General features: G+C 38.2%; 5 protein-coding genes across 7 annotated transcripts; 2 read left to right on the forward strand and 3 right to left on the reverse strand.

Annotated features, from left to right (window-relative positions):
- Positions 1–563: 563 nt before the first annotated feature.
- LOC114761244 (pectate lyase-like) lies at positions 564–2083 on the forward strand. Its single transcript, XM_028950572.1, has 3 exons — positions 564–766; positions 871–1522; positions 1616–2083. Exons 1-3 carry the CDS (start codon positions 564–566, stop codon positions 2081–2083), a joined length of 1323 nt encoding a protein of 440 aa, XP_028806405.1.
- Positions 2084–3979: 1896 nt separating this feature from the next.
- Positions 3980–7192, forward strand: LOC114761268 (AP2-like ethylene-responsive transcription factor At1g79700). The gene is made up of 8 exons (XM_028950597.1): positions 3980–4774; positions 4853–4935; positions 5088–5096; positions 5182–5270; positions 5364–5437; positions 5548–5598; positions 5689–5765; positions 5931–7192. Exons 1-8 carry the CDS (start codon positions 4539–4541, stop codon positions 6494–6496), a joined length of 1185 nt encoding a protein of 394 aa, XP_028806430.1. The 5' UTR covers positions 3980–4538; the 3' UTR covers positions 6497–7192.
- A 304-nt stretch (positions 7193–7496) lies between these two features.
- Positions 7497–9756, reverse strand: LOC114761264 (uncharacterized). The gene has a single exon (XM_028950594.1). It carries the CDS (start codon positions 9652–9654, stop codon positions 7633–7635), a length of 2022 nt encoding a protein of 673 aa, XP_028806427.1. The 5' UTR covers positions 9655–9756; the 3' UTR covers positions 7497–7632.
- Positions 9757–10768: 1012 nt separating this feature from the next.
- Positions 10769–15650, reverse strand: LOC114761267 (uncharacterized WD repeat-containing protein alr2800). 2 transcript variants are annotated; one of them, XM_028950596.1, is made up of 8 exons: positions 15351–15650; positions 14838–15024; positions 14536–14633; positions 14021–14126; positions 12791–13008; positions 12243–12279; positions 11405–11658; positions 10769–11265 (listed from the first exon to the last, which is right to left on the reverse strand). In XM_028950596.1, exons 1-8 carry the CDS (start codon positions 15551–15553, stop codon positions 10863–10865), a joined length of 1506 nt encoding a protein of 501 aa, XP_028806429.1. In that variant the 5' UTR covers positions 15554–15650; the 3' UTR covers positions 10769–10862. The 2 variants fall into 2 exon arrangements, with proteins under 2 accessions (XP_028806429.1, XP_028806428.1); XM_028950595.1 differs by having other exon boundaries at positions 12243–12285; positions 15351–15649.
- A 2087-nt stretch (positions 15651–17737) lies between these two features.
- LOC114761252 (V-type proton ATPase subunit d2-like) lies at positions 17738–21181 on the reverse strand. Of its 2 annotated transcripts, none has more exons than XM_028950580.1 (10): positions 20917–21181; positions 20069–20189; positions 19647–19754; positions 19464–19566; positions 19203–19283; positions 19020–19105; positions 18874–18933; positions 18739–18787; positions 18298–18452; positions 17738–18152 (listed from the first exon to the last, which is right to left on the reverse strand). In XM_028950580.1, exons 1-10 carry the CDS (start codon positions 21095–21097, stop codon positions 18122–18124), a joined length of 975 nt encoding a protein of 324 aa, XP_028806413.1. In that variant the 5' UTR covers positions 21098–21181; the 3' UTR covers positions 17738–18121. The 2 variants fall into 2 exon arrangements, with proteins under 2 accessions (XP_028806413.1, XP_028806412.1); XM_028950579.1 differs by having other exon boundaries at positions 18318–18452; positions 20917–21180.
- Positions 21182–24009: the final 2828 nt, after the last annotated feature.

Here is a 24009-nt window from a genome sequence, read left to right on the forward strand (position 1 = left end):
ACTGATGAATGATCCGAGCAGCAAGAGGATGAAATAGATGTGGGTATAAGTGAATGGTTCAAGTTCAATCCCCTGATCTAACCCAAAATTGTTTCCTTTTTATTTGTCCAATTCTGATTTAGACCAAAGAAGGGGGAAATAATTTTTTTTTTTTTTTAAAAGAATGAATCCATCTGTTTCTATGTGGTATATCCACAGCAGTAAAGCTGAGAAAGTCAAGGGGAGATCAAAGGGCAGGGCTAAAGATAGCAGATGGGAAAGATTGAATGCTTGATTTGAAGCCTGAAGACCCAAGAATACCCATTTCTGGAGCAAGTTTGAAACAAGAACAGGCTAAGAAATGGAAGGCCAATGACGCCCTGTGCTAAATATAGAGGGGAGGAAAGATAGGGACGAGCTTTATATAAAGCAAAGCGCGTGTGGTTGTGCATAAGCATTCCTTAGACAACGTTGGCTGCATGAAAAGCTTATTGGGGTTTAATTGGTATTGGATTGGCAAGGTCTAGTCCTTCGCTAAGACCTTCGCCATCCTTACCTGTTATAGACCAGGCAAATCTATTACGATGGCAGAAGGTGTTAATAAGGCCACCCTTTTCTTTTTCTTGGCCATTTTCGCCGTTTCTATTCCATGCCTACAAGCCAACATTGCCGATGAGTACGACGAATATATCATTAAACGATCTGAGGAAGCCCGCAGGGCCGCTCTAGAAGCCTACGAGCCTGAACCCTATAATGTCACCTCCGAATTCAATCTCCACGTTCACTTGTACGTGTATATATTATATATACATATGTAAACACACATATACATTTTTTTTTTTTTTTGAAAGCTTCCACGTTCAATTCTTGTATGTATGTATGTTGATGCAGAGCATTGAAAGAGAGCAACAGGAGGGGGCTGAGGAGGAGTCAATACGCAGGACCATGCATGGCCACCAACCCTATTGACAGGTGCTGGCGGTGCAGGCGTGATTGGGCCACAGATCGCATGAGGTTAGCTACCTGTGTGAAGGGTTTTGGCCGGAAGACCACCGGAGGACTAGGTGGCCGGATATATGTGGTCAACGATCCCTCTGACAGCGACTTGCAGAACCCGAAGCCCGGAACTCTGCGGTACGGGGCAATCCAGGACGAGCCATTGTGGATCATCTTCGAACGCGACATGACCATCGTTCTGCAACAGGAACTCCTAGTTAACTCGCATAAGACCATCGACGGTCGTGGCGCCAACGTCCAGATCACCAAAGGTGCTAGCATTTCCTTGTTCATGGTCACCAACGTCATCATCCACAACATTCGCATCCACGACGTGGTACCCAAGCCAGGTGGTCTCATTAGGGACTCCGTTCAGCACGTCGGCATGAGAACCCGGAGCGATGGAGACGCCATCTCCATCTTCGGCTCCTCCAACATCTGGATCGATCACATTTCAATGTCCAAAGCCGCCGATGGGCTCGTCGACGTCATCCAAGGCTCCACCGGCGTCACCATCTCCAATTGCCACATGACTAATCACAACGACGTAACAAATATTAACAAATATCCGCACATATACGCACGATTCATATGCTACACTAGAGAAAATTAGATAACATACATGGGTGTCTGGTTGCAGGTGATGCTGTTAGGAGCAAGCGATGTGTACTCAGGGGACAAGATAATGCAGGTGACGGTGGCGTTCAACCATTTCGGGCAGGGACTGATACAGAGGATGCCCAGGGCGAGATGGGGATTCGTGCACGTAGTGAACAACGACTATACTCACTGGATCATGTACGCCATAGGTGGAAGCTCCGGGCCGACGATACTGAGTCAGGGAAACCGATTCATTGCTCCGAACGACCACGCGGCGAAGGAGGTGACGCACAGAGAGTACGCGACGCAACAGCAATGGAGCTCGTGGAGGTGGACGTCGGAAATGGACTTGTTAGTGAACGGAGCGACGTTTCTGCAGTCGGGAGGGCAGATAGTGACTCAGTCATACGGAAAAGACGCAATGATCAAACCCAGAGATGGAGCTTTTGTGACAAGGCTGACCAGGTTTAGTGGTGCTCTGGGCTGCCGAGTGGGAAAGCCTTGCTAGAGAATTCAAATTTACGTTTGTGATTATATTCAATCATCAATTGCTTGCTGCTGCTTAATTCTGCAGTTTTATAGAGCATATGGCCTGTACGGTGATCGATGAATTCTTTGTGGCCACCAGAGCCAGCCAGAAACGCAAATTGTTGTGGCTTCTACTCCATCTTCTTATTTTTCTTGTTCTTGTTTAATGTTTTTTTTTTTTCATTTCTTTACCCCGATTCAACATTTCAAAATAGCTAGACCCCCTATGTGCTAGCTAGTGGTAGCACTTTCTATTTTAAAAGCACTGACATTTGTGTACCGCATAACTTACTCCTTACCAAAAGTCTTTTTAATTAAGCTATATATATTTGCATATGAGGCAATTTGGGGGGGGGGGGGGAATCATTGGTTTAGTACATACATAATGCATGAAAGCACATTATAGTTTGGATTTCATGTATCAAGTTGCCGAGATTAGATTTCGATGATGCGTGCGAGTGTTATTCTTAGCTACAAATCAAGAATTAGAAGTTTTATATATAGCTTATAAAAAAACATATTTTAATATGAAATTTTTTTTAAATTCTCACTAATCATATTTAAATTATACTACTGCTATATATAATAGTACTTCATTTCCTATACCGTTACAAGATTATACATGTTTGTGCTATGCTTCAAAATGATAAGCAAGCAATAAGCCAAGTAGAAAAGAAAACGAGATGCATGAATGAGTTAACAGACATATATGTTGGCTGATGAGGAACATGCTAAGCCAATAACAGTTAATCCATCCAAAGTTGAGGCCCAAGAAAAAACCCATCCAAAGTAATTATGTTTCACACCTGAAGGGCTAACATAGAGACACAAGATCGAGAATCAAGATTGAGAGTTCCTTTAGAATTAATGGAGAATAAAACACATGCGCATGCAAAAAATTGCTGCCATGGCAAGCAGTGATAAATAGATTATTATGAAAATGTCTTTGGTATATTCTACTTCAGAAGGCTCACTCTTTCACACAAAATCATCAATATCAATATAAAATATAATAATTATGTAGAGCAAACAGTTCACAAGCTAGGAATGACACAATTCATCTAGGACTCCATCTAAGTTTCCTGAAAATTTAGCAACCAACTTTCAAAACGTTTAGACCAGAAAGATCAGGTCTTGGAGCTTGATCAGCACATAAATTTTCCTTTCTTAAACTGTCAATTGGGTTGACCTGAATGCCAAAAAGAAAAAATGACACGATAGGAAAGAGCCAAATTCCCAGCTGTTTAGTATATGGACAGGCTGAATGAATTATGTACTGTTAAATACATAGTATACATCAACGATTGGAGCTACCGTAGGGCAAGAAAATTCTACTCCATTTCAGCCAGGATTCTCATTGGCTATCAGAATATAAACCCATTTAAATATAAATAAACAAACAACATCCACTGTAGGTTTGGCGATGCATCCAATGTACGAACATCTGCACAAAAGGATATACTCATTTTTTTAAGGTTTTCTTTGTTATTTTCCGTAGAGAGAAAACAAAAAAGGGGGAAACCTGGATTTCTCTTTCCCAAAACCACCGAAACTGTTCTGCATCATTCTCGTCTGCGATCAGTCAACCATGCTTTGCTTGATTACATCATGATTTGGTTTTCATCAATATCTTAAAATCACTTGCGGAATTTCTTTCTTGGCCTCCACCCTTCTAGTCCTACTTTTTCTTTCTCCCACCGAGGATATATTACACAGAGAAACCATATTCACAAATGAACACCATTATGAGGAGACATCTGATACATTACAACTAATTAGAGAATAAAGATAAAATCCAACTCAAGCAGGCACCGTGAAGTTAACTAGGATCACGAAAACTTGTAAGTTTAATTTACAGTTATCTGATAACTGAAAGTTGGTTGCATGGAGATAAATATTGCCGCCTTAATCTTGGTATTGCTTTGGTTCCAGGAGCACCTCCCATAAGACATTGTTTATGCTACATCTTTGGTTTGTGCTACATCTTGTAAAGTATCCTTGATTTCTGCCCCCTTTTGTGGCACAATATCAAAGTTTTTTTTACATAAATAACCGTATGGGCTTACAGATAACCTATAAAGCATACTTGATTTTTATTATCATATTCTGGGTTGGCTTCAAGACTATGAGACCTCTTGTAAGTTAAGATGGCAAACGGAGTCCTTTGACATTACAACCAGCAATATGAAGCAAATCAGAATTTCAATAATAAAATTTGGGCTGGCAGATGTGACAACTTAACGCGTACTCATTTGTCACCGAAATTATCGAGCCTCTTGTTTCTAACTCCAATCAAACCTATAAGAATACGAACAAAAACATAATAAAGCCAACAGAAGTGCACATCCTATAAGAACACATACCTTAGGCGCATTTCTCTCTGCCCCAGTCAAGCAATACAGAAGGAGAAAGTTTCGGAGAGAAAACTACAGGAGATGGAGAAGACGGTGATGATTAAAAGTGGAGAGAGCAAAAGGAGCCAACTCATGGCAGAAAATCAGTTCCCAAGAACTCATTATGTCAAGAGACGGCGAAGAGAGCCTTATGCAACTGCACTTAATGATGCTCCAAGTGATCAGGTGCAACAGCAGTCGCAGCCACAGTTACAGGGTGATCAAAATTTAAGTACTAGCACTGTGAAAAGAAGTTCAAGATTTCGTGGTGTAAGCAGGTCATAAAAAGGTTTTGAAGTCACTTTTATAGTTCTTGCTTCTGTTTAAAGCTACTAATCTGAACTGTAAACAAACAGACATCGATGGACTGGTCGATTTGAAGCTCACCTGTGGGACAAGTTCTCTTGGAACGTAACACAGAAGAAGAAAGGGAAGCAAGGTAGAGTTCTTTCTTCCTGTTTTCGTTTTTGAAAACTAAACGGGAACTTCCCTTGCTTTTCCTCACTACTTATTTTTTCACCCTTTCTGACTTATTTCGTGTCTCCATTTCTTTACGGAACGTAAATGGGAATTGGTTATTGGGCATAACAGTTTATCTCGGTGAGTATCTTTGGCTCCAAGTCAAGGTTTGCTTGAAGGATGTGTTAGTCAATCCGAAGATGACAATATTTTTCATGTTTCACAGGGGCTTACGATGAAGAAGAATCAGCAGCAAGAGCGTACGATTTAGCTGCACTTAAGTACTGGGGAACATCAACTTTCACTAATTTTCCGGTATTAATCATCACCTATGTGGGAAATTAGTTCCGTATATTTTGATTAGAAGTACATGACTTCATCTTCTAATACTTCTTAGACAACAAACAGATATCAGATTATCAGCAAGAGATAGAGATAATGGAGACGATGACCAAAGAGGAGTACTTGGCTACTTTAAGAAGGTAGGACTTTGTTATCCACTTGATAGTCCCCACGTTGCCATTCCTTTTACTCGAGGTGCTCTCCTCGGGTTACCTCACTGTTAAAACACTTTCTGATATTTCTTTAACAGAAAGAGCAGTGGCTTCTCAAGAGGCGTCTCTAAGTACAGAGGCGTTGCAAGGTAATACACATACTCTTGATGAATAGGAGATGAACCAGCTTGAGTCATCTTCGATGAAGACGAATCACTAACACTTCAAATATGGTGCAGGCACCACCATAATGGTAGATGGGAAGCAAGGATAGGAAGAGTATTTGGAAACAAATACCTCTACCTTGGCACTTATAGTAAGTTATATTTCCGGAATCTATTATAAGATGGGAATACAAAACTACCAAAAAATCCACGAGATAGAATTGAAATGAAGGAAAAAGAATAACAATTCCTCTTCCGTTCATTAGCTTCTCCATAAATATTGTGCTAACCAAAGTTGCGCATCTTTTGCATTACAGGCTCCCAAGAGGAAGCCGCGCGCGCTTATGACATAGCAGCCATTGAGTACAGAGGGATCCATGCTGTGACAAACTTTGATTTGAGTACTTACATAAGATGGTTGAAGCCTACAAGAGAAAACATCCAAGAAGCAATACCTGAATGTCAGGTGGTACCAGAGGCTCAGGCGGAGACATCCCCACCTATCTACACTCCAAAAGAGGAGAAGAAATCCATGACCCTTCAAAGTAATTCTTTCACAGCTTACCTGAACTCCCCTTGTACGCAGGATTTACTTGAAAGCAAAACCCATTTGATCTCGAGCGATAGGGCATCTTCTCCTACTGCCCTCGGCCTTCTTTTTCGATCCTCAATATTCAGAGAACTAGTCAAAAAGAACCCAAACATATCTGGACATGAAAGTGATGGAGAAGACACAAGATCAAGGGATTTACAGCAGCTGACGGGTGATGGCGAGTTAGGTGGGATCTTCTATGATGTAATTGGCAATGATGACCTGTTTGTCTGCGATACCAGCAAGTACAGCTCAGGATTGCAAGAAAGAAACTTCCAGGCCCTTCTATGAACAGAGAAGGTAGGTTTCTGGAGAATAATGCCATGCCTCGGTGTGGATTCGAGTACCAAACAATCCACAACATTACGGATGAAAAATTGTGGATCAATATTTGTGAATAACGAAACTAAAAACCTCCTCTATATATGTAGAGAGATAAGTTGCTCTCAGTTTTGGAGACGTACAGTTTCACAATGTAGTGAAATTCAACGCTCCTTTGCACCGGGTTATGTAAATGGAAGCCTAGTTACGATTTTGTTTACCGAGAAACTGCCAGCTGCTCATCCAAAGTGTGAATGTTCTCAAAATTTTGGAAAAGGTTATCGTTCTTAAAAAAGTAATACTGTGCTAATTTACAGATCATTGTTCATTTGGACAGAAAATATTCTCACAAAATGAAAATGTGTAACAGTATGAATCCTTCACCTAAGATATTTAATGATGCGTCCTTCACAAAAGTTCCATGTTCACCCGGCAACTCCAAATAATTGAACAGCGGGGATGCGCTAGCATGAGATGCAGCATGCAAGAAGGAAATCTATTAATCACAAGTAATTCAGCAGCTCAGCGGCTAAAAGCTGGAGTAACAACCTTTTTTTTAAAAAAAAAATCAAAATTACCACATGATTCATCTGGATCACTCATCAATCTTTCACTCGCAGAACAGAATCCAGTCACTTAGAATTCAGCTCAAGTAACAAGCTGTAAGGTGTAAATATGTGATGAAGAATTCAGTTAATATCAATAACAAGCATGGTACTTCAGGTTACCGTCCACTATACTAATAGAATTTATTGAAATCTCTTGCATGCCAAACTTTTCCTTACTTGAAACATAAATAGGATACCAAATTCCTTCGTGATTTGTACAACAATTTTGAACTATAAAATACTCAAAACTAAGTATATCACCTTTCAATCTTCAAACTGCTTATGACGCTAGTATTCATCAGGAAAGTTATCAACAAGCATCAAAACAAGCCAATCACGGGAAAAGAAAAAAAGGGGCAAAATGGCTGGTTGAACTGCAGTTAATTTGTTAAGAAATCTAAATACTACGCTTCTATGCCCATCAGCATACCTCTTGTACAATGATACATGTGCAATGTTTTCTTGAAATCATACAAACTTTCTCCCTTCTTAACAACATCAAAATTGCTTCCTTTTATTTCTAAAAAGTCTATCCCTTTTAACATAAACATAAGAGAGAGCAAGGAAAGCCCCTACAGAAAATGAGACTGATGTCCAAGGAAATGGAGGATCCTTAAAGCACACAAGGGATGCCTCTATTTCTTGGGAGGCATGATAGACGATAGAGTGGATGGCATACAGATCATGATCAGACAACCTTAAGTAAAATAAAGCCCTCTCATAATCCATATGTGATAATGCAGAAATCACTTTGTCCAGCTTGTACTTGAAAAGATTCCATCTTTGGATGAACTCAACATGCTGCTTTTGCTTGAGTAGATTTCTGTCTCCACCATGTGTTTGTATGGACTCAAGAACATCGATAGCGCTTGTTACACTGTAATTCAAGGATGTCAATAGAACATTTCTCCTTGCCGCATCTTTCTGCACAAAAGACAGGGATGAATTCTCTGAGAATGGCCCGAATGGAGTCTGCCCTATGCTCCATGTGTAATCAACCAAAGTATTATTGTGTCTTGGGCTCCATGACAAATGTGTTGGGGACACTCCCCACATGCTCTGTAGAATTGACCCAACAAGTGGCCGTTCAAGTTCCCTAGTTTGAGTGAATACATGGCGACCATTGCAGCTATAATCACTTACAGTCTGAGTATTCTTCGTCCTCACAGCAATAACCATGTCTTTGAAAGCCACAGATTGGTGATACCGATCAAGCAAGACAACTGTGTTGTAATCTAAATCAAACACGTACACAGGAATGACCCTACCAAAATCCTCCTCAGGCACCTTAGCTGCTTTCCTGAACTCCTCAGCCGACTCAGACAATATCTGGTGTAGACGCTTAGAGTCTAAATACTCGCTCACTATCAAAGTGTAGTTATCAAACAAGAACCTCGAAGTGTAGGAATTAAGAGACCTTGAAATAGCAAACGAACATATTCGGCAATCAGAATATTCAACCTCGTAAGCCTTAAAACTCAAAGACTGGTCACTTAACAAGAGGCCGTTATCATCAAACTCGTCCCTGAACGTCTTCTCAATAGATTTCCAATCCAGACCATTAATATCCTTCCCCCCAAAGCCATGCACATGTATGAACTGAACTATCAACGAATTCTCAAAAGGAACTGGAATTCTCAAAGAAGGCACAAGAAAAACCTGATATGCACTCCAAATCAATGAAGCCAAATCCGCAAGCAATGCTTTCTGCGACTTGGGTCGACCATGGAGAGCCGCCAGAGGATGAAACTCGCCTCTAGGCAAAACACCATCTCCTGAAATTGCCGGGCCGTAATCCACAGGACCTGCACCCAAATCAATCCACACGTATCTCTCTTTCCCAGTCCATATGCTCCCCAAACACTTAGTGACACCAGGAGACGAATCCCCAGACCCGTAATTATAAGCATATGGTCTCGACTGGGCGCCTAAATTGAGGAGATATATATAAACCCCCTCGACCGGTTTTTCCTTCTCGAAGTCTTGCTTGATGATCTGATCCACGGAAGCATGAGGAATAGCGAGAAGAGGGGATCTAAGGCTCGATGGGGTTTGGGCAATCTCAGATTTGATTTTATCGGAGAGAATGGAAGCTAAAGAAGAAGAGTGAGAGACAGAGAGATGGAGCTCATGCCTGAGAGAGAGACGGTGGTTCTGGTGGTCGAAGGGGGTGATGACGTGGAAGTGGTTGGAAGGCTGGGAAGCGGAGAGGAACGAGTTCAAGAGGGAAGATGAATCGGAAGGAAAATCGCCGACGAGACGGACATGGACAGAGAGAGGCACTGAGAGAGAGAGAAGGGACGAAATGAGGGAAGGGATATGAGGATGAGAATGAGAAAGAGAAAGAGATCTCTTGATAGAGGAGGGAAGAGAGTGGAAGGAGTCGTTGGAGGCTTGAGGGTCGACACGGGCTTGATGGGTAAGAAAGGAGTCAAGACCTATGATTGGGGCGGCAGTGGTGGTAGCAGTAAGGAAGATGAAGACGGTGGTGATGACGATGGCGATGGTCGGCATCTTCATCCCAGGGCAGCACTGAGTAGGGCTTGCTTTATGAGAAGACTGCAAAGTCAAGCGCCGGCGGTGAGACTTCGCCGCCAGCTCTTTATTGTATTGCCGATGGGTCGCTGAAGGAAGGTTTAATTAAAATTAGCGGTATGCGCCTGCACGACCCCAGCCTATGGAATTATGGGCTATTTATTGTTGCTATTTTGCATCATTTTTTATTATTTGTTTTTTCCAATTTTCCTTGTTAGGACTATCTCGGATTTTTAATATAGAATATCATCCCTGTATTTTATCTTTCATAATTATAATTTTTTTCTAAAAAAATATAATTATTATAAATAACTAATTTAGCAAATTTTTTTAATATATTAAAATTAATTATCTATCTTTCATATTAAAGATAGGTAGTACTATTTACATTAACAAATGGTTAACTTGTTGGTAAAAAATAACTAACATTGAAAAATGGACTTTTTTACCCAAAAAAAAAAGAGGAAACTTTAATTTTGCTTTTGCAGAGAGACGCCTGGGGAAAAAATGATATTGGTTTCTTCCGGTTGACATGGAAATTTAGGCACATCTGCTAACATAAATCAGAGAATGCAAAACCTCTGCTTGCTAACACCCATTCTCTTGCTTTCGAATAAAAAATGAAGATCCTTTCGGCTTATTTGGCGCGCATCAACGCCCTATACTAACCAATGGCAGCATTGTGATACACTGACTCAAGATCCTTTTTAGCTGCTGTATCCTGTAGCAAGTAGGAGGGGGAAATTGACACGAGACAAGTGAATCCTTCTTACTCTCCTACCTGATTAATGGAATCCACAGATCCGAATGTTTTTCATCCTACCGCCTAGTGCAATGTTTTATCACCCATCTGAAATGAAGCTTCGTCTACGGATGCTCATCTCTTCGTATGTTGATTCCAACCTCGTCTATTCCCCTATGGCTGTCCATCAATGCCCGGTGCATCTTTGGCTTGTCTATTCGCCTTCTCCGATCTTGTCCCTTTTTTTTTTCCCTATGGATTGTACGTCGGTTATGTTGATTTGAGGATTTCTTAATCTCGTTTCGTTTTCTGTTGATTAGAGTTTATAAACATATTGATGCTTTTTCAATCAAGCACAATAAATATATTTTTCCCATAATGACACAAGTGTGCAGTTTCAATTATCAGACTACATAATTATACAAAAGTATATCCCAGTCCTATTATAGGACTAGTTTTGCCAATCTGAACTGATACCATCGGTCGAAGAATCCCAAAATTTGGATGTCTGGTCGTCCTCCAGTTTCGTGACAGGACTTGAGGCGTTACTGAAATCCCTAAAGCGCAGAATTCCCATTTCTTGACAGTAGCTGGCAGTGGCTATTCTACACCCATCTACGGCTAGGGCACCGCAGCCAGACCTGTTGCCATGAGCTTCTTTCTCCCCACAGCAGCAGCTCAAGGAATTTGTTTGTGCACCCGTGTCAACCTCCCAAACATTAATGGACGAATCTCGAGGGCCTCCAGCTACAATTTTGTATGAATCCATGTGCAATAATGTAATTGGCCCGGAGGGTCCGTCCAACTCTGCTACTGATTCTTCTTGGTTTCTTCTAATATCCCAAAGCATTGCTCTGCAGCATCATTTTAAGTTTTGAATGCTGAGTCCTTATTAAAATACTGACTTAAGGTAAACTTGACAGTTGACATTAGTTATACAGCTAACTCAAGAGAGCAGTCTGGCCATGCAGATTATTGATTATTTTCTCTTACCTGCCATCACCGCCAGTGCAGATTAAAGACTTTGAAGGAACAATATCAAATGAATATAGCTTTGGCTGATGTAACGCTGCAGTCATAACTTTCCGCATTGTCCTTAAATCAACAGCCGTGACAGAAGAACCAGCTGCAATATACAATAGCGATTCGTGGCATTGCATGCCAACAGGTGCACCAGGAACAGAAGTCATTCCCACACAGCAGGATGAACGAGCAGCAGATGATGTGGTTGTATCCCAAACCCTCACCTGTTACAAGTCAAGCTCCATATTGTAAAAGGATAGGAAAAACAACTTTATAAAACAGTTCAGAGGCACCAGGTTTTTAGCAAGGCTGAATGGCTGATCAAGAACAAATTAATGAAAACTTGCTGGTTTTCCAGTAATCGTAAACGTTTATAATACAAGGCTTTGCATTTAGACTAAAAGCACGGAAAAACTTCCGGTGGAAACAAATTTGAACCCATAAATCTTAACATGCATTCATTGCATTGTCAATCAATTTATATGTAGTGTTTCCATACTAGACACGCAAAGATGCTCAAGTCTGAAATGAAATCATCAACAACTATCGTCTCTGTATCTCTAAAGACTTCCATTAGGATAACTGTTCAATATGCATAAGATGAACACAAAAATGATCAATTCCTTTCAACAACAATCACCTCTATAATTGCCTGTAATGCATTTAATTTGACCATAAACGTTATCTACTCTGTAAGCAAGCTAGATTCGACCTAAAGAACGTTGTTGATAGATTAGCTGAACTCAAATCTCAAATTGAATGCTAAGTAAATAAATTGAACAGTAGCAAAGAGGAATACAAAGAGTACCTTCGAATCTCTTGAAATGCTTGCCAAAAGAGAAGTTCTGTACCTGACAGTTTGAGGGCAGGAAAGATATATCACTATAATTGAAAGAAATGATTAACATAGACATGCAGATTACAATTTAAAAGAGAAAGACATCAAGAAACTAAATTTAAGAATAGCTATCTTTATACAACAATGGCTCGTCTGCTAGAAGACAGAACATGTAAGTAGGGAAATATAAGAAACCTTGAAACATTCGGTTGAAACAACCTGACAAATATATTCATCAACAGACATAATCACATAAATAAAATGACTCTTTTTCTCATGGCATTTATCCAACTTTAAGAATCAGAATAACAGAGGTTAATCACAGTTTAGAATGCACAGATTGTCTCCCTGATCAAGACTTAGTCAGCCAAGGTTAAAAGCTCAAGGTAAGAAAATTGAATACATTCGATTTATCCTCTATGAAGGATTATCAATAAAGTATAAGCAACATTATCATAACATCTTTTGTGTGGGGGGGTGTACAGCCCCAAAAAAAAAAAAAAAATTTACTTTCATACCCGGCAACCACTAAAAAATTTACAGCCTTCTCATGTCCATAGAGTGTAGCCTTTAAAGCACGCTGGCCTCGTTTTCCACTGGAGCTAAGAGACCATAGACGCACAGTACCATCATCTCCTCCACTTGCCAATACTTTTATATTATCCTCTCCCAATAATTTATTTGATAGGGACAACACTGGACCATTGTGACCTCTAAAGCATCTTTGACAGGAACCCTAAAAGCATGAATAACCGTAGCTTTCAGGGAATGCAAACAGTATACAATGAACAATATTGCAGAAGGCAAGCAAATGAATGAACAATGAAGAGAGAGAGAGAGAGAGAGAGAGAGAGAGAGATTTCGAAGAGCTGTAAGAGTGAACCTGGGACATATAATTCCTCCCCAAAAAAAAAAAAAAAGCGACAGAAAATAATTGCCCCATCAAGGTTTCAGTTCATATAACCCATAGAACAGGACAGAATCAGTAGCGAAGTCACACAGCGTTTAGGAGAAAAATATTAAAATGGAAAAATTAGATGCAGGCTTGGAAATTCAAGTCTACAAGCACTTCCCCAAACCCTTCTCTAACCTCTACCCAAGCAACTCTCTTTTATTCATGTTTTAACTGTCTAGTAAGTAACCAACCCTCTTATGGTACAGGCTACGAACAGATTTATCTTTTTAATCTTACCTCTTTCCCGAAATGTCAATTATATACCAGCATCTACCAAGAACCAGATAAAGAAGGATGTTTACTTCTTTAATAAAATAATAAGGTTGTCATGAAAAAGATAAGTTGGCCATGAATAAGACGAGCATGGGTGCAGTAAAAATATAACGGATGAAAAATAAGAATTCATTTCAGAGGAATAGGTAAAATTGGAGTGGCAAACCTTTTCACTCCATATCCTTTATCTCAAATCTATGACAAAAAAACAATGCAAATAACGGCAGAAAACATGTTATGTCCAACAAATTAAACGTATTTTGTTACAAGTTTGAACTGTAATTTTTACTTCAAAATATAGGAAATGAGTTAATGATATCATTGGAAAGAGTAACATTCTCTTTCATCTGTTCCGTCATATTTACCAAGCACTATCAGGTGATTACAACAACCTTTTCATCTTCTCCGTTTTTCCATAGTTACAAGGGATCATGTCATAAATATGTAATTCAAGGATATTTAAGGCATCAACTACCTCTACATAGAAGATAAGGCTTCTTACAATGTTAGAGAGATATACCTTTCGCCACAGACGAATGGAGTGATCACAGCTAGAGGTAACCAAAACTTTTTGCTCCCTTTCTGTTTCACCCCGAAACAAGGACATGTCATTAAGGGAAAACAACCTGCATTTTATTATTAGATTTCAGGTGCAGGCCAATTTTTCCATGTTCAGGCAGCTATGTTTTTAGGTGGGAAAGATTTGAATTAACTGTCATATTGATACCCTGAATACAATAAATCGATTTTCAATCCAAATTTACTGCTCACTTTTGGCATCTCAAGGAAAGGGGCTGCTGATGAACACACAGGCCGTTAGGAATACTAATTTCAGTTTATCATCACTACAATAAATTCTTCTATTTCAAACTTTGTGCTGTCGTGGATATCTTTGAATGTTTCTTTAGCATCAGTGACTTTTTCTCTTCTTTCTTTTCTTTTCCTTTCCTTTTTTTTTTTGGGGGGGGGGTTATTGGAATAAAAATGAGAAATCAAATATTTAAATGACCAGATAATACATAAAAAAAATCTTACCTCATACAAGTAATTCTTGCTTTGTGATCACTTAACGTAGATGCAAAATCTTTTCCGCTTTGATATCGATCCATATTTATCATTTGTATCATAGAACCCTGTTTTTAAATTCATGTTAATAACAATGAGCAAGATGCATGTCAAGATAATTGTGGGGAAAATGTATACTCAGTTTCTAGGCCCTAACCATATAGGTCTCAAACCAGGGGTAGGAATGAAGGACGGAAACAAAAAATGAATTTAGATGAAATGATTCAATGAGAAAAAGAAAATGCAAAAATTTCACCACACAATAGGAATACCTGGGTTAAAAAGATATCATTTCCACTCAACTGCAAATGATTGAAAGGTCTAACATCAGTATAGAAGTCAGCGACAAAGGGATCAGCAAACTTAAACTGCTGAACTGCCGTACGCCTCGCCAAATACATTTCCCTCACTCCACATGAATGTAAAGAGCTAGAAGATTGCTGTTGCGGCCAATGCTCCCTACAAACTGAATCAGTTTAGAAAGAAGGAAAATGGGGGAAATAAGATGTGCAGAAAACAAACAGTAGAACGCCTAAACGGCTATAATTTGCACAAGTCTAAGTACGTTATAAACAAGAAAAACACTTGCAACTAAAATTATCAGGAAGATCAACATTTCAGTTGCTTCTTATGTGATTCCATGATAATACACTAAAATAACACAGCTGAGAAGAGATTTGCAAGATGGCGTTTCTGAAGTTATATACACACACAGGAATTCGTGCATATAAATAATTTCGTAACCAAACAAAAGGAAAATAAAGGAAGAAGAGAGAAGTAGGAACCGGAAGAAACGTTGCCAGATGGAATCGGAATAGGCAGCCCTTTTGAGATATCTACAGGTCATGGCCAAATTGCAAACATCTTGGAGGTTAAGATAGGCAGCAGCGTGAACAAGTGAGTCTACATTGAGATCAGTTATTGTTGTCGTCGTCGTCGTAGTATTCCGACTCTGATAAGAGGACGGCGACGGGACAGAATCGGCCATATTAGTGAAGCAGTTGGGACCAATCGCTAAACCCTAGAAGATGTGATCAGTGGACATGAAATAGACGGAGAAGGGGCGAAAGGCGTGATCTCTTCTGAAGCTGAAACGCACCACTGCTCCTGCTTTCCAACCGACTCTCTGTTATTTGGGGAGATGATCTCGAGAGAGTGTTTGGATAAAAACTAACATGTTTCAGAAGTACTTTTACGGATTACGAAATAAATATGTGGAGGAGGTTATTTCGTTTTGCGAAAAAGTGCTTCTGAAACCACGATTTTAGAGCACCCAAACAGAACCTTAGTCCATATCGAATTGCTTTTTAAAAACTTATTTTCAAATCGAGACATAAAATATTTAAAAATTAACATGGATAATCATTAGTACTATATACCAAAAATAATTTTTGCAAATCATAAAAGTAAAAAAATTATTGAAAAAGATAAAATTGAAATATTTAAAAATTAACATGGATAATTTAATTAGGGTGAGACATAATATTTATTTCCTTTCTAAAAAAATCCCAAATTTAAAAGAACTTATAAGGAAAAAAAGGAGTACTAAAAGACAACTTTTTCTCTTTTTTCTTCTATTTTTTTTGAACCACACATAATTTCTTATTCTCTCCTTCTTCCTCCCTTCGAAAATCCTTCAAGTTAAACAGCGTATGGGTCTTTAACTATTTCCCCTCCACCCAAAAACACATGGAAAAATTATATTTGGTTGGCAGTCATAAGGATATATAAGTATATTTTATATAAATTAAAACAAAACTCATATTATATACTTAAAATTATTTATAAGCTATTCCAGAGGGCTCCTAAAATTGTTCAAAAATTATTAGTTCTCATTTGTTCCTAATAAATTGATGAAACAGGGTGAGAAATAAATGGGATTATTTAAATATTTATAGTTAGTTTTTAAGATTTATTTGTTTTGAATAAGGATATTTAAAAGTTTTTAGATTAATTAGAATTTATTATGATTTTCTTATCACTATTTTTCAAGGTCATTATATTTTGTTTATTTTTAAATAAATATGTCCGGGGTTTTATAAATAACTCTAAGACCCTCTTCTTTGTTACCTGAATTTGCTGGCCTTTGAACTAAGAAAAAACTAATTTGATAGTGCTCATAATTTTATTCCCTATAATTTTTTTCTTATTTATTGAATCATTATTTTTTATTTTGTTAATTATGCCAGTCCTTCTGTTGATTAAATAAACTGCCAGTTTTGCTCGCCCCAGCACCTCATCCCTCAGCTTCTCTGCCCCTCGTCCTCTCAGTTTCCTTAACTCGAAGCGAACATCATTGTCCATCTCTCATTGTTCATGTTCTCCTTTGTTTGGCCGTCAATTTTCAGTGTCTTCTTCTTCAACATAAGGATCGACAAAAGGGGGGGGGGGGAGAGCAGAGGGGAATAAAACGGAAGGAGGGAAGGGGGGAATTCATTGCACCTCGTCCTATGCAGATTTCGTTTATGGAGAGGAAATAAAAGTGAGAATTGGGGGTGATGTAGGAAATAAAGGGGAATAAAAATATGCTGTTTGAGCATATTTTTTCTCTATTTCTTGGTCTCTTATTCTCCTCTCTCTCGTTGTACCTTGTTAAGAAGAAAAGAACGTCTGATTCATATTATATTTTTCTGTTTGGCCTTCATTTCTATTTCCTATTTTTTTTCATTTTGTGGAACAAGAAAGCGTTTAGCGTTCTTTCTTTGTGTTGATCGGTTAGACATTAAGAAAGTGCTTGGATATTGCAGAGAATGATTAGGTATGAAAAAAAATGAATAAAAACAAATCCTTTTAAATGAAAGAAAAATCAAATAATTCATTTTATCTAGCCAGCAAAATGTCAGTCTATCCAAATGCTACAGAGTGCAGAAGGAGGCCCTTAATTGGGTGTGCTCAGCCACAACGGCGATGAGGCGATAAGGGGGAAGCTTCCTTTGATACCCCTCTTCACTTGATTAAAAAATTTACCATTAGCACCATTCGGCCATCACAAGATGTTAATGCTCTAATGCAGCAACACTCACAAGACGGCACCGTGCTGGGCATAAATAAATCACAACCAATAGCTCAAGCACCCTGTGTCACAGGGATGCTTAGGCCTACATCCTGCCTTCTAGATTGTATTAGCTTGTTTTGTATGTCATCTCAGTATCAATTAACCCCAGACTGACCGTTGATAAATAACCAGAATTTCAGAACCTTTATTTCCAGTAACTGTTTATTGTAAATCAACATACAAATTTAGTATTCTCAAAACTCTTAACATACTTGACAATATCAAAATACAATAATGTTCCCTTCAGATAGAAAAGGATCGCTATAGAATTATACTTATTTGGTAAACAGGCTTCTCAACAGCAAGCTGCATCCCATTGGCAAGAGAGATGAAGAACATCAACAATAATTTACAGTCAATTATGCACTAAACATAAAATTTCCAATTTGGCATATTCCGGCTAAAATATGAAGACAACACTGTCATGTACTCTGGACTTTTGATTTTGAGCAACGCATTCTGAAATCCACATTAGGTTCCGAATCTCCTGCTCTCTTAACCTCATATATGCGAAAAAAACAGCATAATGGAACTGCCAAATAGACAAAACAGGGAAGTTCAGAAAAGAGTAGGATATAACCAGAGAGGTGAAATCATTCCTTCAAGACCTATAAAGATCCATTGGCTATTCCTATACTTGCTAATGCCCTAGTGAAGCCTGAAAAACCAGTACTCACATAAAAAGTAAGATACAAACCTGTTGCTCAAACGCTAAGCAAAGCCTCTTCACCTCCTCCTCATAGAATGCCTTATCAAGCATCTGGCTCTCTCCATATGACAATTTAGCAAAGATAGACTGATAAGGGGGATATTTTTCCATCACTGCGCGAACCTACACCAGCAACCAAAACTGGGATCTCAGGCCCAAAGCAGCATAATAATTAAAGCCGTCAAGTAGAAATATAAGTGTCTCCAGCCCACCATTACAGTGATCGGCAATACAAATAATAGATACAGAAAGAAGGTAAGAGTTAACCATAAAAGAAGCCTGTGAAATCAACGGCAAAAATCAAGTGCAAATTACAAATGGAAAAGAAAAAATCACATCGTAGAACAATCCACTTAAATCCACCAATGAAACTACTCAAACCATCACACAGTTGAGAAGCAAAATATACCTGGTCAATGTCTTCACAGACAGCAAGCTCCTCGTGACCATAAGGGTACCTGATTAAGTCAGCCATTGCCAAAAAATCATTCCAAAGCAACACATATGCTTCCATTTTCAATAACAAAATTAGATCAGAACTTACAACAAACCAAAATTAGAGTACAATTTCCTACGATCATCTCTGGTGAGTTCAGTACCGATGCTGCCATCAGTGAAAAGTGGAAAACATCAAGATCAGTTATAAAAATATCTAAAGTGACAAATATGCAAAAACCTAACTTCAATTACCTATTTATGGTAATATTCACAGCCCTTCTATCAGCCTCAAAAGCTAGAAGGTCAGACATGATTTCAGCTGTGGCACCACCGAGTTTCTATCCAAGTACAACATTGAAATTTATAAAACCACCAAAAAATTGGAAAAGAGGGAACACATGCATAGAAGATGGGATAAAACTCTTGGGCACTCACCTGACAAAATTTGTAAAAGTCTTCAAGATATGCCTTATAAAGAGTGTTCCTCATTATTTCAATGTTCATATCATCCAGGTCCTAGAAAGAAAGAGTGCACAAGTAACATATGAGATGTGAAGAAGGAGATTTAGAAGTACATTGTTCCCAGTTTTTCCATAGGCCCATAGCACCGAATATCTTAAGCTGAACACGCTGATTGTGGACCTAAATTCTCTGAAGAAATTTAAGAGCAATAAGAATTTTGGTAGGAAGATTAACCTCTGATGTAATGCAGTCGGAGAAGTACGGAGCAAGGGGAGTGTCCACAAGTACCAGCCTGTAAAGCTCCCGCATATTCTGAGCAACTGCTAGACTAGCAATGCTGGAGAGAACCAAAGCATAATTAAAATTATGAGTACTTACACAGTTATCCTACCAAACTAAATATTGAAATTAATATACCTGTCAAACATGCCCAGTGGATGACATTTCTCTAATAATTCTTGAACATCTCGTTCATGCAACGTGCCAGTAACAATCAAAACAACGTTGTCTATCATGTGACCATAACTGCAGGAATAAAAAAGAGAGCGTATTGGTGTCCGTTTTCCCCTTTTTTCCTGCTTTGTCCAGGTTAAAGATTTCTTAAATGGAAAGGACATGCAGCATAAAATCTATCAACCCAACCCCAGTCTGATTAGAATCAAATTTTCCGCAAAAGATCTGAGTAAGTTTCCAAAAATCGTGGCCAGGGTTCCTGAGGAATTAAGGTTTCCATGATTTCGTATCATCACACAAATCATCTTAGATTCAGAAGAATTACAATGGAGAAAAAAAAAAAAAGTGAATATAAGAGGTCGGGAAGGAAATTGAAGTTGACGTACGTGATATACTCCAAAAAGGTGGACAAGGGTTCTGTGGCTTGGCATAACATGTGCTTATAGTCATCCACCAGTTTAAGTGTACATTTCTCCACAATTGTTGTTGTGTGCAATGGAGAAGGCTCTGTAAAAGGTAAATCATCAACATAAACAAAGGTTTTAAGCTCTTGAATACTTTAATAGAATAGAAAACGCTAAGCAGAAAAATAGATAAGGTCGCAATTGATGAGAGTGTCAAAACTAGGATCAGACAGTTTAATTTCTATTCAATCACTTTATCAAATGAGCGACGTCTTATCTGCCATCCCGTACAAACGAGTACATGTTTTTCTCATCAAGATGCACCAAGCAAGAGAAACAATGTAAACAAAAGCACCCGCTAAGCTAAGGACACAAGTCTTCCCTCAACAGCAGAAAAAGGAACGGAGTCCATGGAAATTATAGTTCAAAATCTCAGATACATAAAATTATAAGTTCTCAGCGAAGTTGCGCAAAAAGCATCCATCAGCATGAATGATCTCGTGATGTCATTATTGAGGTTGCAGAAAGAACATTTACCCCATGCAGATCTCTAGAACTGATGAAGAGGATAAAAGACAGAAATTCACCATAACAAAAAGAGGGGGGGTTAGCCAAGTAAACATAAGGCGGAACGAGAATCATCAATATCTTAACTAAATAGCTATATTAACTTGAAATTAAAAAAAATGTTAAAGAAACCAACTTTCTAATTTGAAATTTAATTCACTTAGTTCCACTTTCGATTTATTTGAAGTGGAAGAAAATTAAAGAAACAAAAACTTAAAATTGCGATGGGGGGACAACAATTTAAATTCAATCCTCAAACGCACCATTCTGCAGGTAAGGACCATACTCAGTAGCAGAAAGGTGCATCTTGATATCTTCAAGGGTTTCACATTGACACAAGTTGTTGTAATCAGCGGCTGTCAGCAACCCAGCACGGTGCCCTCGCACGATAGCCTCCAGGTAACCTCCATGAATGTTGAAAGTAAGAGCTTCAAAGCCGTACATCTTCGTAAGGCGATTGCGGGACCAGCTGGGGGCAGATCTGAGTCGAATTGCAGAAATTGATCGAAGTAATCAAGCAAGGGGATCGCAAACGAGAAGGCCCTCGAGGAAGAAGACGAACACAAAAAGCGACGAAAATAAAATAAATTTCTTTTTTTATTTTTTTGCCCCCTTAATCGGATAACTTATTGGTTATTGGGCTTGACTTTGAGGCTACGACGTATCATTGGGACCCAATAAGTCAAAAGGGAAAGCCCATTGGGTCCAAAGCTCCTGTGATGATCCAACGGGAACGGATGGATAATCCATGTGAGAGATTTATAGGATGTTTAGCAATATAAAAACTATGGTTTCAGAATCACTTTTCCGCAAAACGAAGAAAACTCCTCCACATATTTACTTCGTAAACAGTAAAAGCACTTCTGAAACCATGGTTTGGTTTCTAACCAAACACCCCAATCTCATCCATGTGCATAGTCATTGCTATAATCATTGCTATAATCAAAAGAGTGGAGTTAATTTGATAATGAATCGCCGCTCCTTCTACTTTTTTTGGAAAAAAAATATGTTGCTTTCCAGATCAGATTTTTGCGTCGGATGACTTCAGATCTAAACTTCAAAATTTATATATTAGCTCGATTTTTAACATAAGAATTAGATATTAAGAAAATTAGAAAGTGTCTGGGTAGAAAAGAAACAATAATTTTGAAAATGATTGTATGAAGTAAGTATGTGAGAAGATTTTTATCTTAATTTGTATAAAAATATTTTTTAAGAATTCCAAATACTTTTTAACTAAATTAGTTATTTATAATAAATAAGCGTTGTTTTTCATAAAATATTCTTATTAAGTATGTGCATTATAATAAAAATTATGTAACATATACAATCACTATGAGAACTATTAAAAAAACATGAATAAATATAAAATAAACTAGATTAGAGTATTATACGTAAAATATAAACGAGAATATTAATCTTTTGGTCCCCATACCTTTAACTCGATTGTGAAGTCCCTCAAATTTAACTCACTGACTCAGTCCTGTTTTCAAACTGTGATGACTCAGACCTTGAAATAGCTAAAATAGGGTGAGTCCTTGAAAACCCATCCACGTGGCAGAATAAAAGTTGAGATGACATCTTAATAAGCCATATCAGATTCTCAACTGGAAAACGAGGGAGGGAGAGAGGGGGCCACGTTGAAGAGGAGGTCGTCTTCTTCCCTTGAACCAGAGCACGCCGATGCTAGTCTAAAATAAAAATTCATCACTGTTGTCTTCACCAAGCTGCAGGGGCTGAGCTACCATTCTTCTCTTCATTATCATAAAAATTAACAACAAAATCTATCTATATACTCCTCCGGTCCTTAATATAGGACCCAATTCTTAAATTGATTTTGGTCCTAAATATAAGACCTATTCCTCATATTTATCAATTTTCTCTAAATTACCCTTATGGATACTCCCTCAACCATAATCAAGTAGAAGAGGGAGAGGGAGGATTAAGAAAGATGATTATGGTGTTTTAGGAAAAATATGTCACTTTTCTTATAATTAACTAACTTACCTAATTTCCTTAATTTAATCAAATTAGTTAAATGGGTCTTATATTAAGGACCGGAGGAGTAATATTTAAACGGAGGTGCGAAACTTACCCTCAGCGTTCGTGGAATCAATCAGCCACATCATGTGTTCATTCAAGGATATGCCTCTCATATATTGCATGCATGGCTGCCCAGAGAGTTTGTATTTGGTGGAAAATTACCAACACTGAACCAAAATGCATTGGTCATAAATAAACCAAGTTACCTTCAACGAGTGTCTCTCTGGCTCTACTTCTACTCCCATTCAGCTCCAGAAGCAGTCTCGGCGTCTCCTCTCTCCTCACGTAGTCGCACCTTGGTCAGAGGAGAAGAATACACCAGAGAATGATCCTCCCTCAGTGAAGACGAGAGTGATGAATTTTTATTTCAGACCAATATCGGCATGCTCCGGTTCAAGGGAAGAAGACGACCTACTCTTCAACGCATCTCCCTCTCTCCCTCCCTCGTTTTCCAGTTGAGAATCTGATATGGCTTATTAAGATGCCATCTCAACTTTTATTCTACCACGTGGACGAGTTTTCAAGGGCCAAGTCATTATAACTTAAAAACTACGGGGACTGAGTTATAACGAGAGACTGAATCATAGCTGAGCTAAAAATATGGGGATCAAAAGATTAATTTTCTCTTAATTTTTATTTTGATCATAAATATAATATCCTAATTTATTTTATCTCTCATATTTATCTTTTTTTTTTTAAGATAGTCTTTGTAATAACAGTAATTCTATCCATTACATTTGATTAACAAAAATATTTTAAGAAAGACAACACATATTTATTATAAATAACTAATTTAACTAATTTTTTTAATTTACTCAAATTTATTAACTAGATGTAGTGGTAATATCCAAATTATTATTAATTGATGTGGCCCTTTTCAACATAAAACTAGTAGCCAGATGTTTTGCAAACTGCAGCGTAGCCCAATCATCGTACACAATGCGTAATCTGATCTGTTTCGAAAGGAATGGCTACCCCTCGTATTTGTAGTTTGTACTCTGTTTTTGTGTGTTTTCGCCCACAAAAACACAAACAGATAGACAGACGTGAAATCGTTTGGGGGTCTCCTCAACACATTTAGCTCTAGGTTCGCACTAAACATTAAAAATAAGGGCTACAAATTGAAAGTAAGATTAAGAAAATATATTAAAAAGTATTTAGTATGAGAGATTGCTTGTTATGTAGGATTAGATAAAACCATATATGTGATATTAGGAAATATTATAGGGGGAGATGGTGTTCCTCAATCCTACTTTTATGACTTTGTCTAATCCCATATAACAAGTAATTATTTATGCTAAAAAAAATTTTAA

The sequence above is a fragment of the Neltuma alba genome, unplaced genomic scaffold (assembly GCF_004799145.2).
Source record: "Neltuma alba isolate B1F8T4 unplaced genomic scaffold, ASM479914v2 tig00011113_pilon, whole genome shotgun sequence".
Classification (NCBI taxonomy): domain Eukaryota; kingdom Viridiplantae; phylum Streptophyta; class Magnoliopsida; order Fabales; family Fabaceae; genus Neltuma; species Neltuma alba.

Bases quoted from the DNA above. Each gene is read 5' to 3' on its own strand.
- LOC114761244 (XM_028950572.1), top strand. From the start codon at position 564: ATGGCAGAAGGTGTTAATAAGGCCACCCTTTTCTTTTTCTTGGCCATT. The intron at 767-870 runs GTACGTGTATAT...ATGTTGATGCAG, and splicing joins TTCAATCTCCACGTTCACTT to AGCATTGAAAGAGAGCAACA. The intron at 1,523-1,615 runs GTAACAAATATT...GTCTGGTTGCAG, and splicing joins ACATGACTAATCACAACGAC to GTGATGCTGTTAGGAGCAAG.
- LOC114761268 (XM_028950597.1), top strand. From the start codon at position 4,539: ATGGAGAAGACGGTGATGATTAAAAGTGGAGAGAGCAAAAGGAGCCAA. The intron at 5,599-5,688 runs GTAATACACATA...AATATGGTGCAG, and splicing joins AAGTACAGAGGCGTTGCAAG to GCACCACCATAATGGTAGAT. The intron at 5,766-5,930 runs GTAAGTTATATT...TTTGCATTACAG, and splicing joins CCTCTACCTTGGCACTTATA to GCTCCCAAGAGGAAGCCGCG.
- LOC114761264 (XM_028950594.1), bottom strand. From the start codon at position 9,654: ATGAAGATGCCGACCATCGCCATCGTCATCACCACCGTCTTCATCTTC.
- LOC114761267 (XM_028950595.1), bottom strand. From the start codon at position 15,553: ATGGCCGATTCTGTCCCGTCGCCGTCCTCTTATCAGAGTCGGAATACT. The intron at 15,025-15,350 runs GTTCCTACTTCT...TTCAGTTTGTAG, and splicing joins ATCTGGCAACGTTTCTTCCG to GGAGCATTGGCCGCAACAGC. The intron at 12,286-12,790 runs GTATGAAAGTAA...TCAAACTGTCAG, and splicing joins AATTTTTTAGTGGTTGCCGG to GTACAGAACTTCTCTTTTGG.
- LOC114761252 (XM_028950579.1), bottom strand. From the start codon at position 21,097: ATGTACGGCTTTGAAGCTCTTACTTTCAACATTCATGGAGGTTACCTG. The intron at 18,788-18,873 runs GTAAGTTCTGAT...TGACTTAATCAG, and splicing joins TACTCTAATTTTGGTTTGTT to GTACCCTTATGGTCACGAGG. The intron at 18,453-18,738 runs GTATATTTTGCT...TTGCTGGTGTAG, and splicing joins TCTGTGAAGACATTGACCAG to GTTCGCGCAGTGATGGAAAA.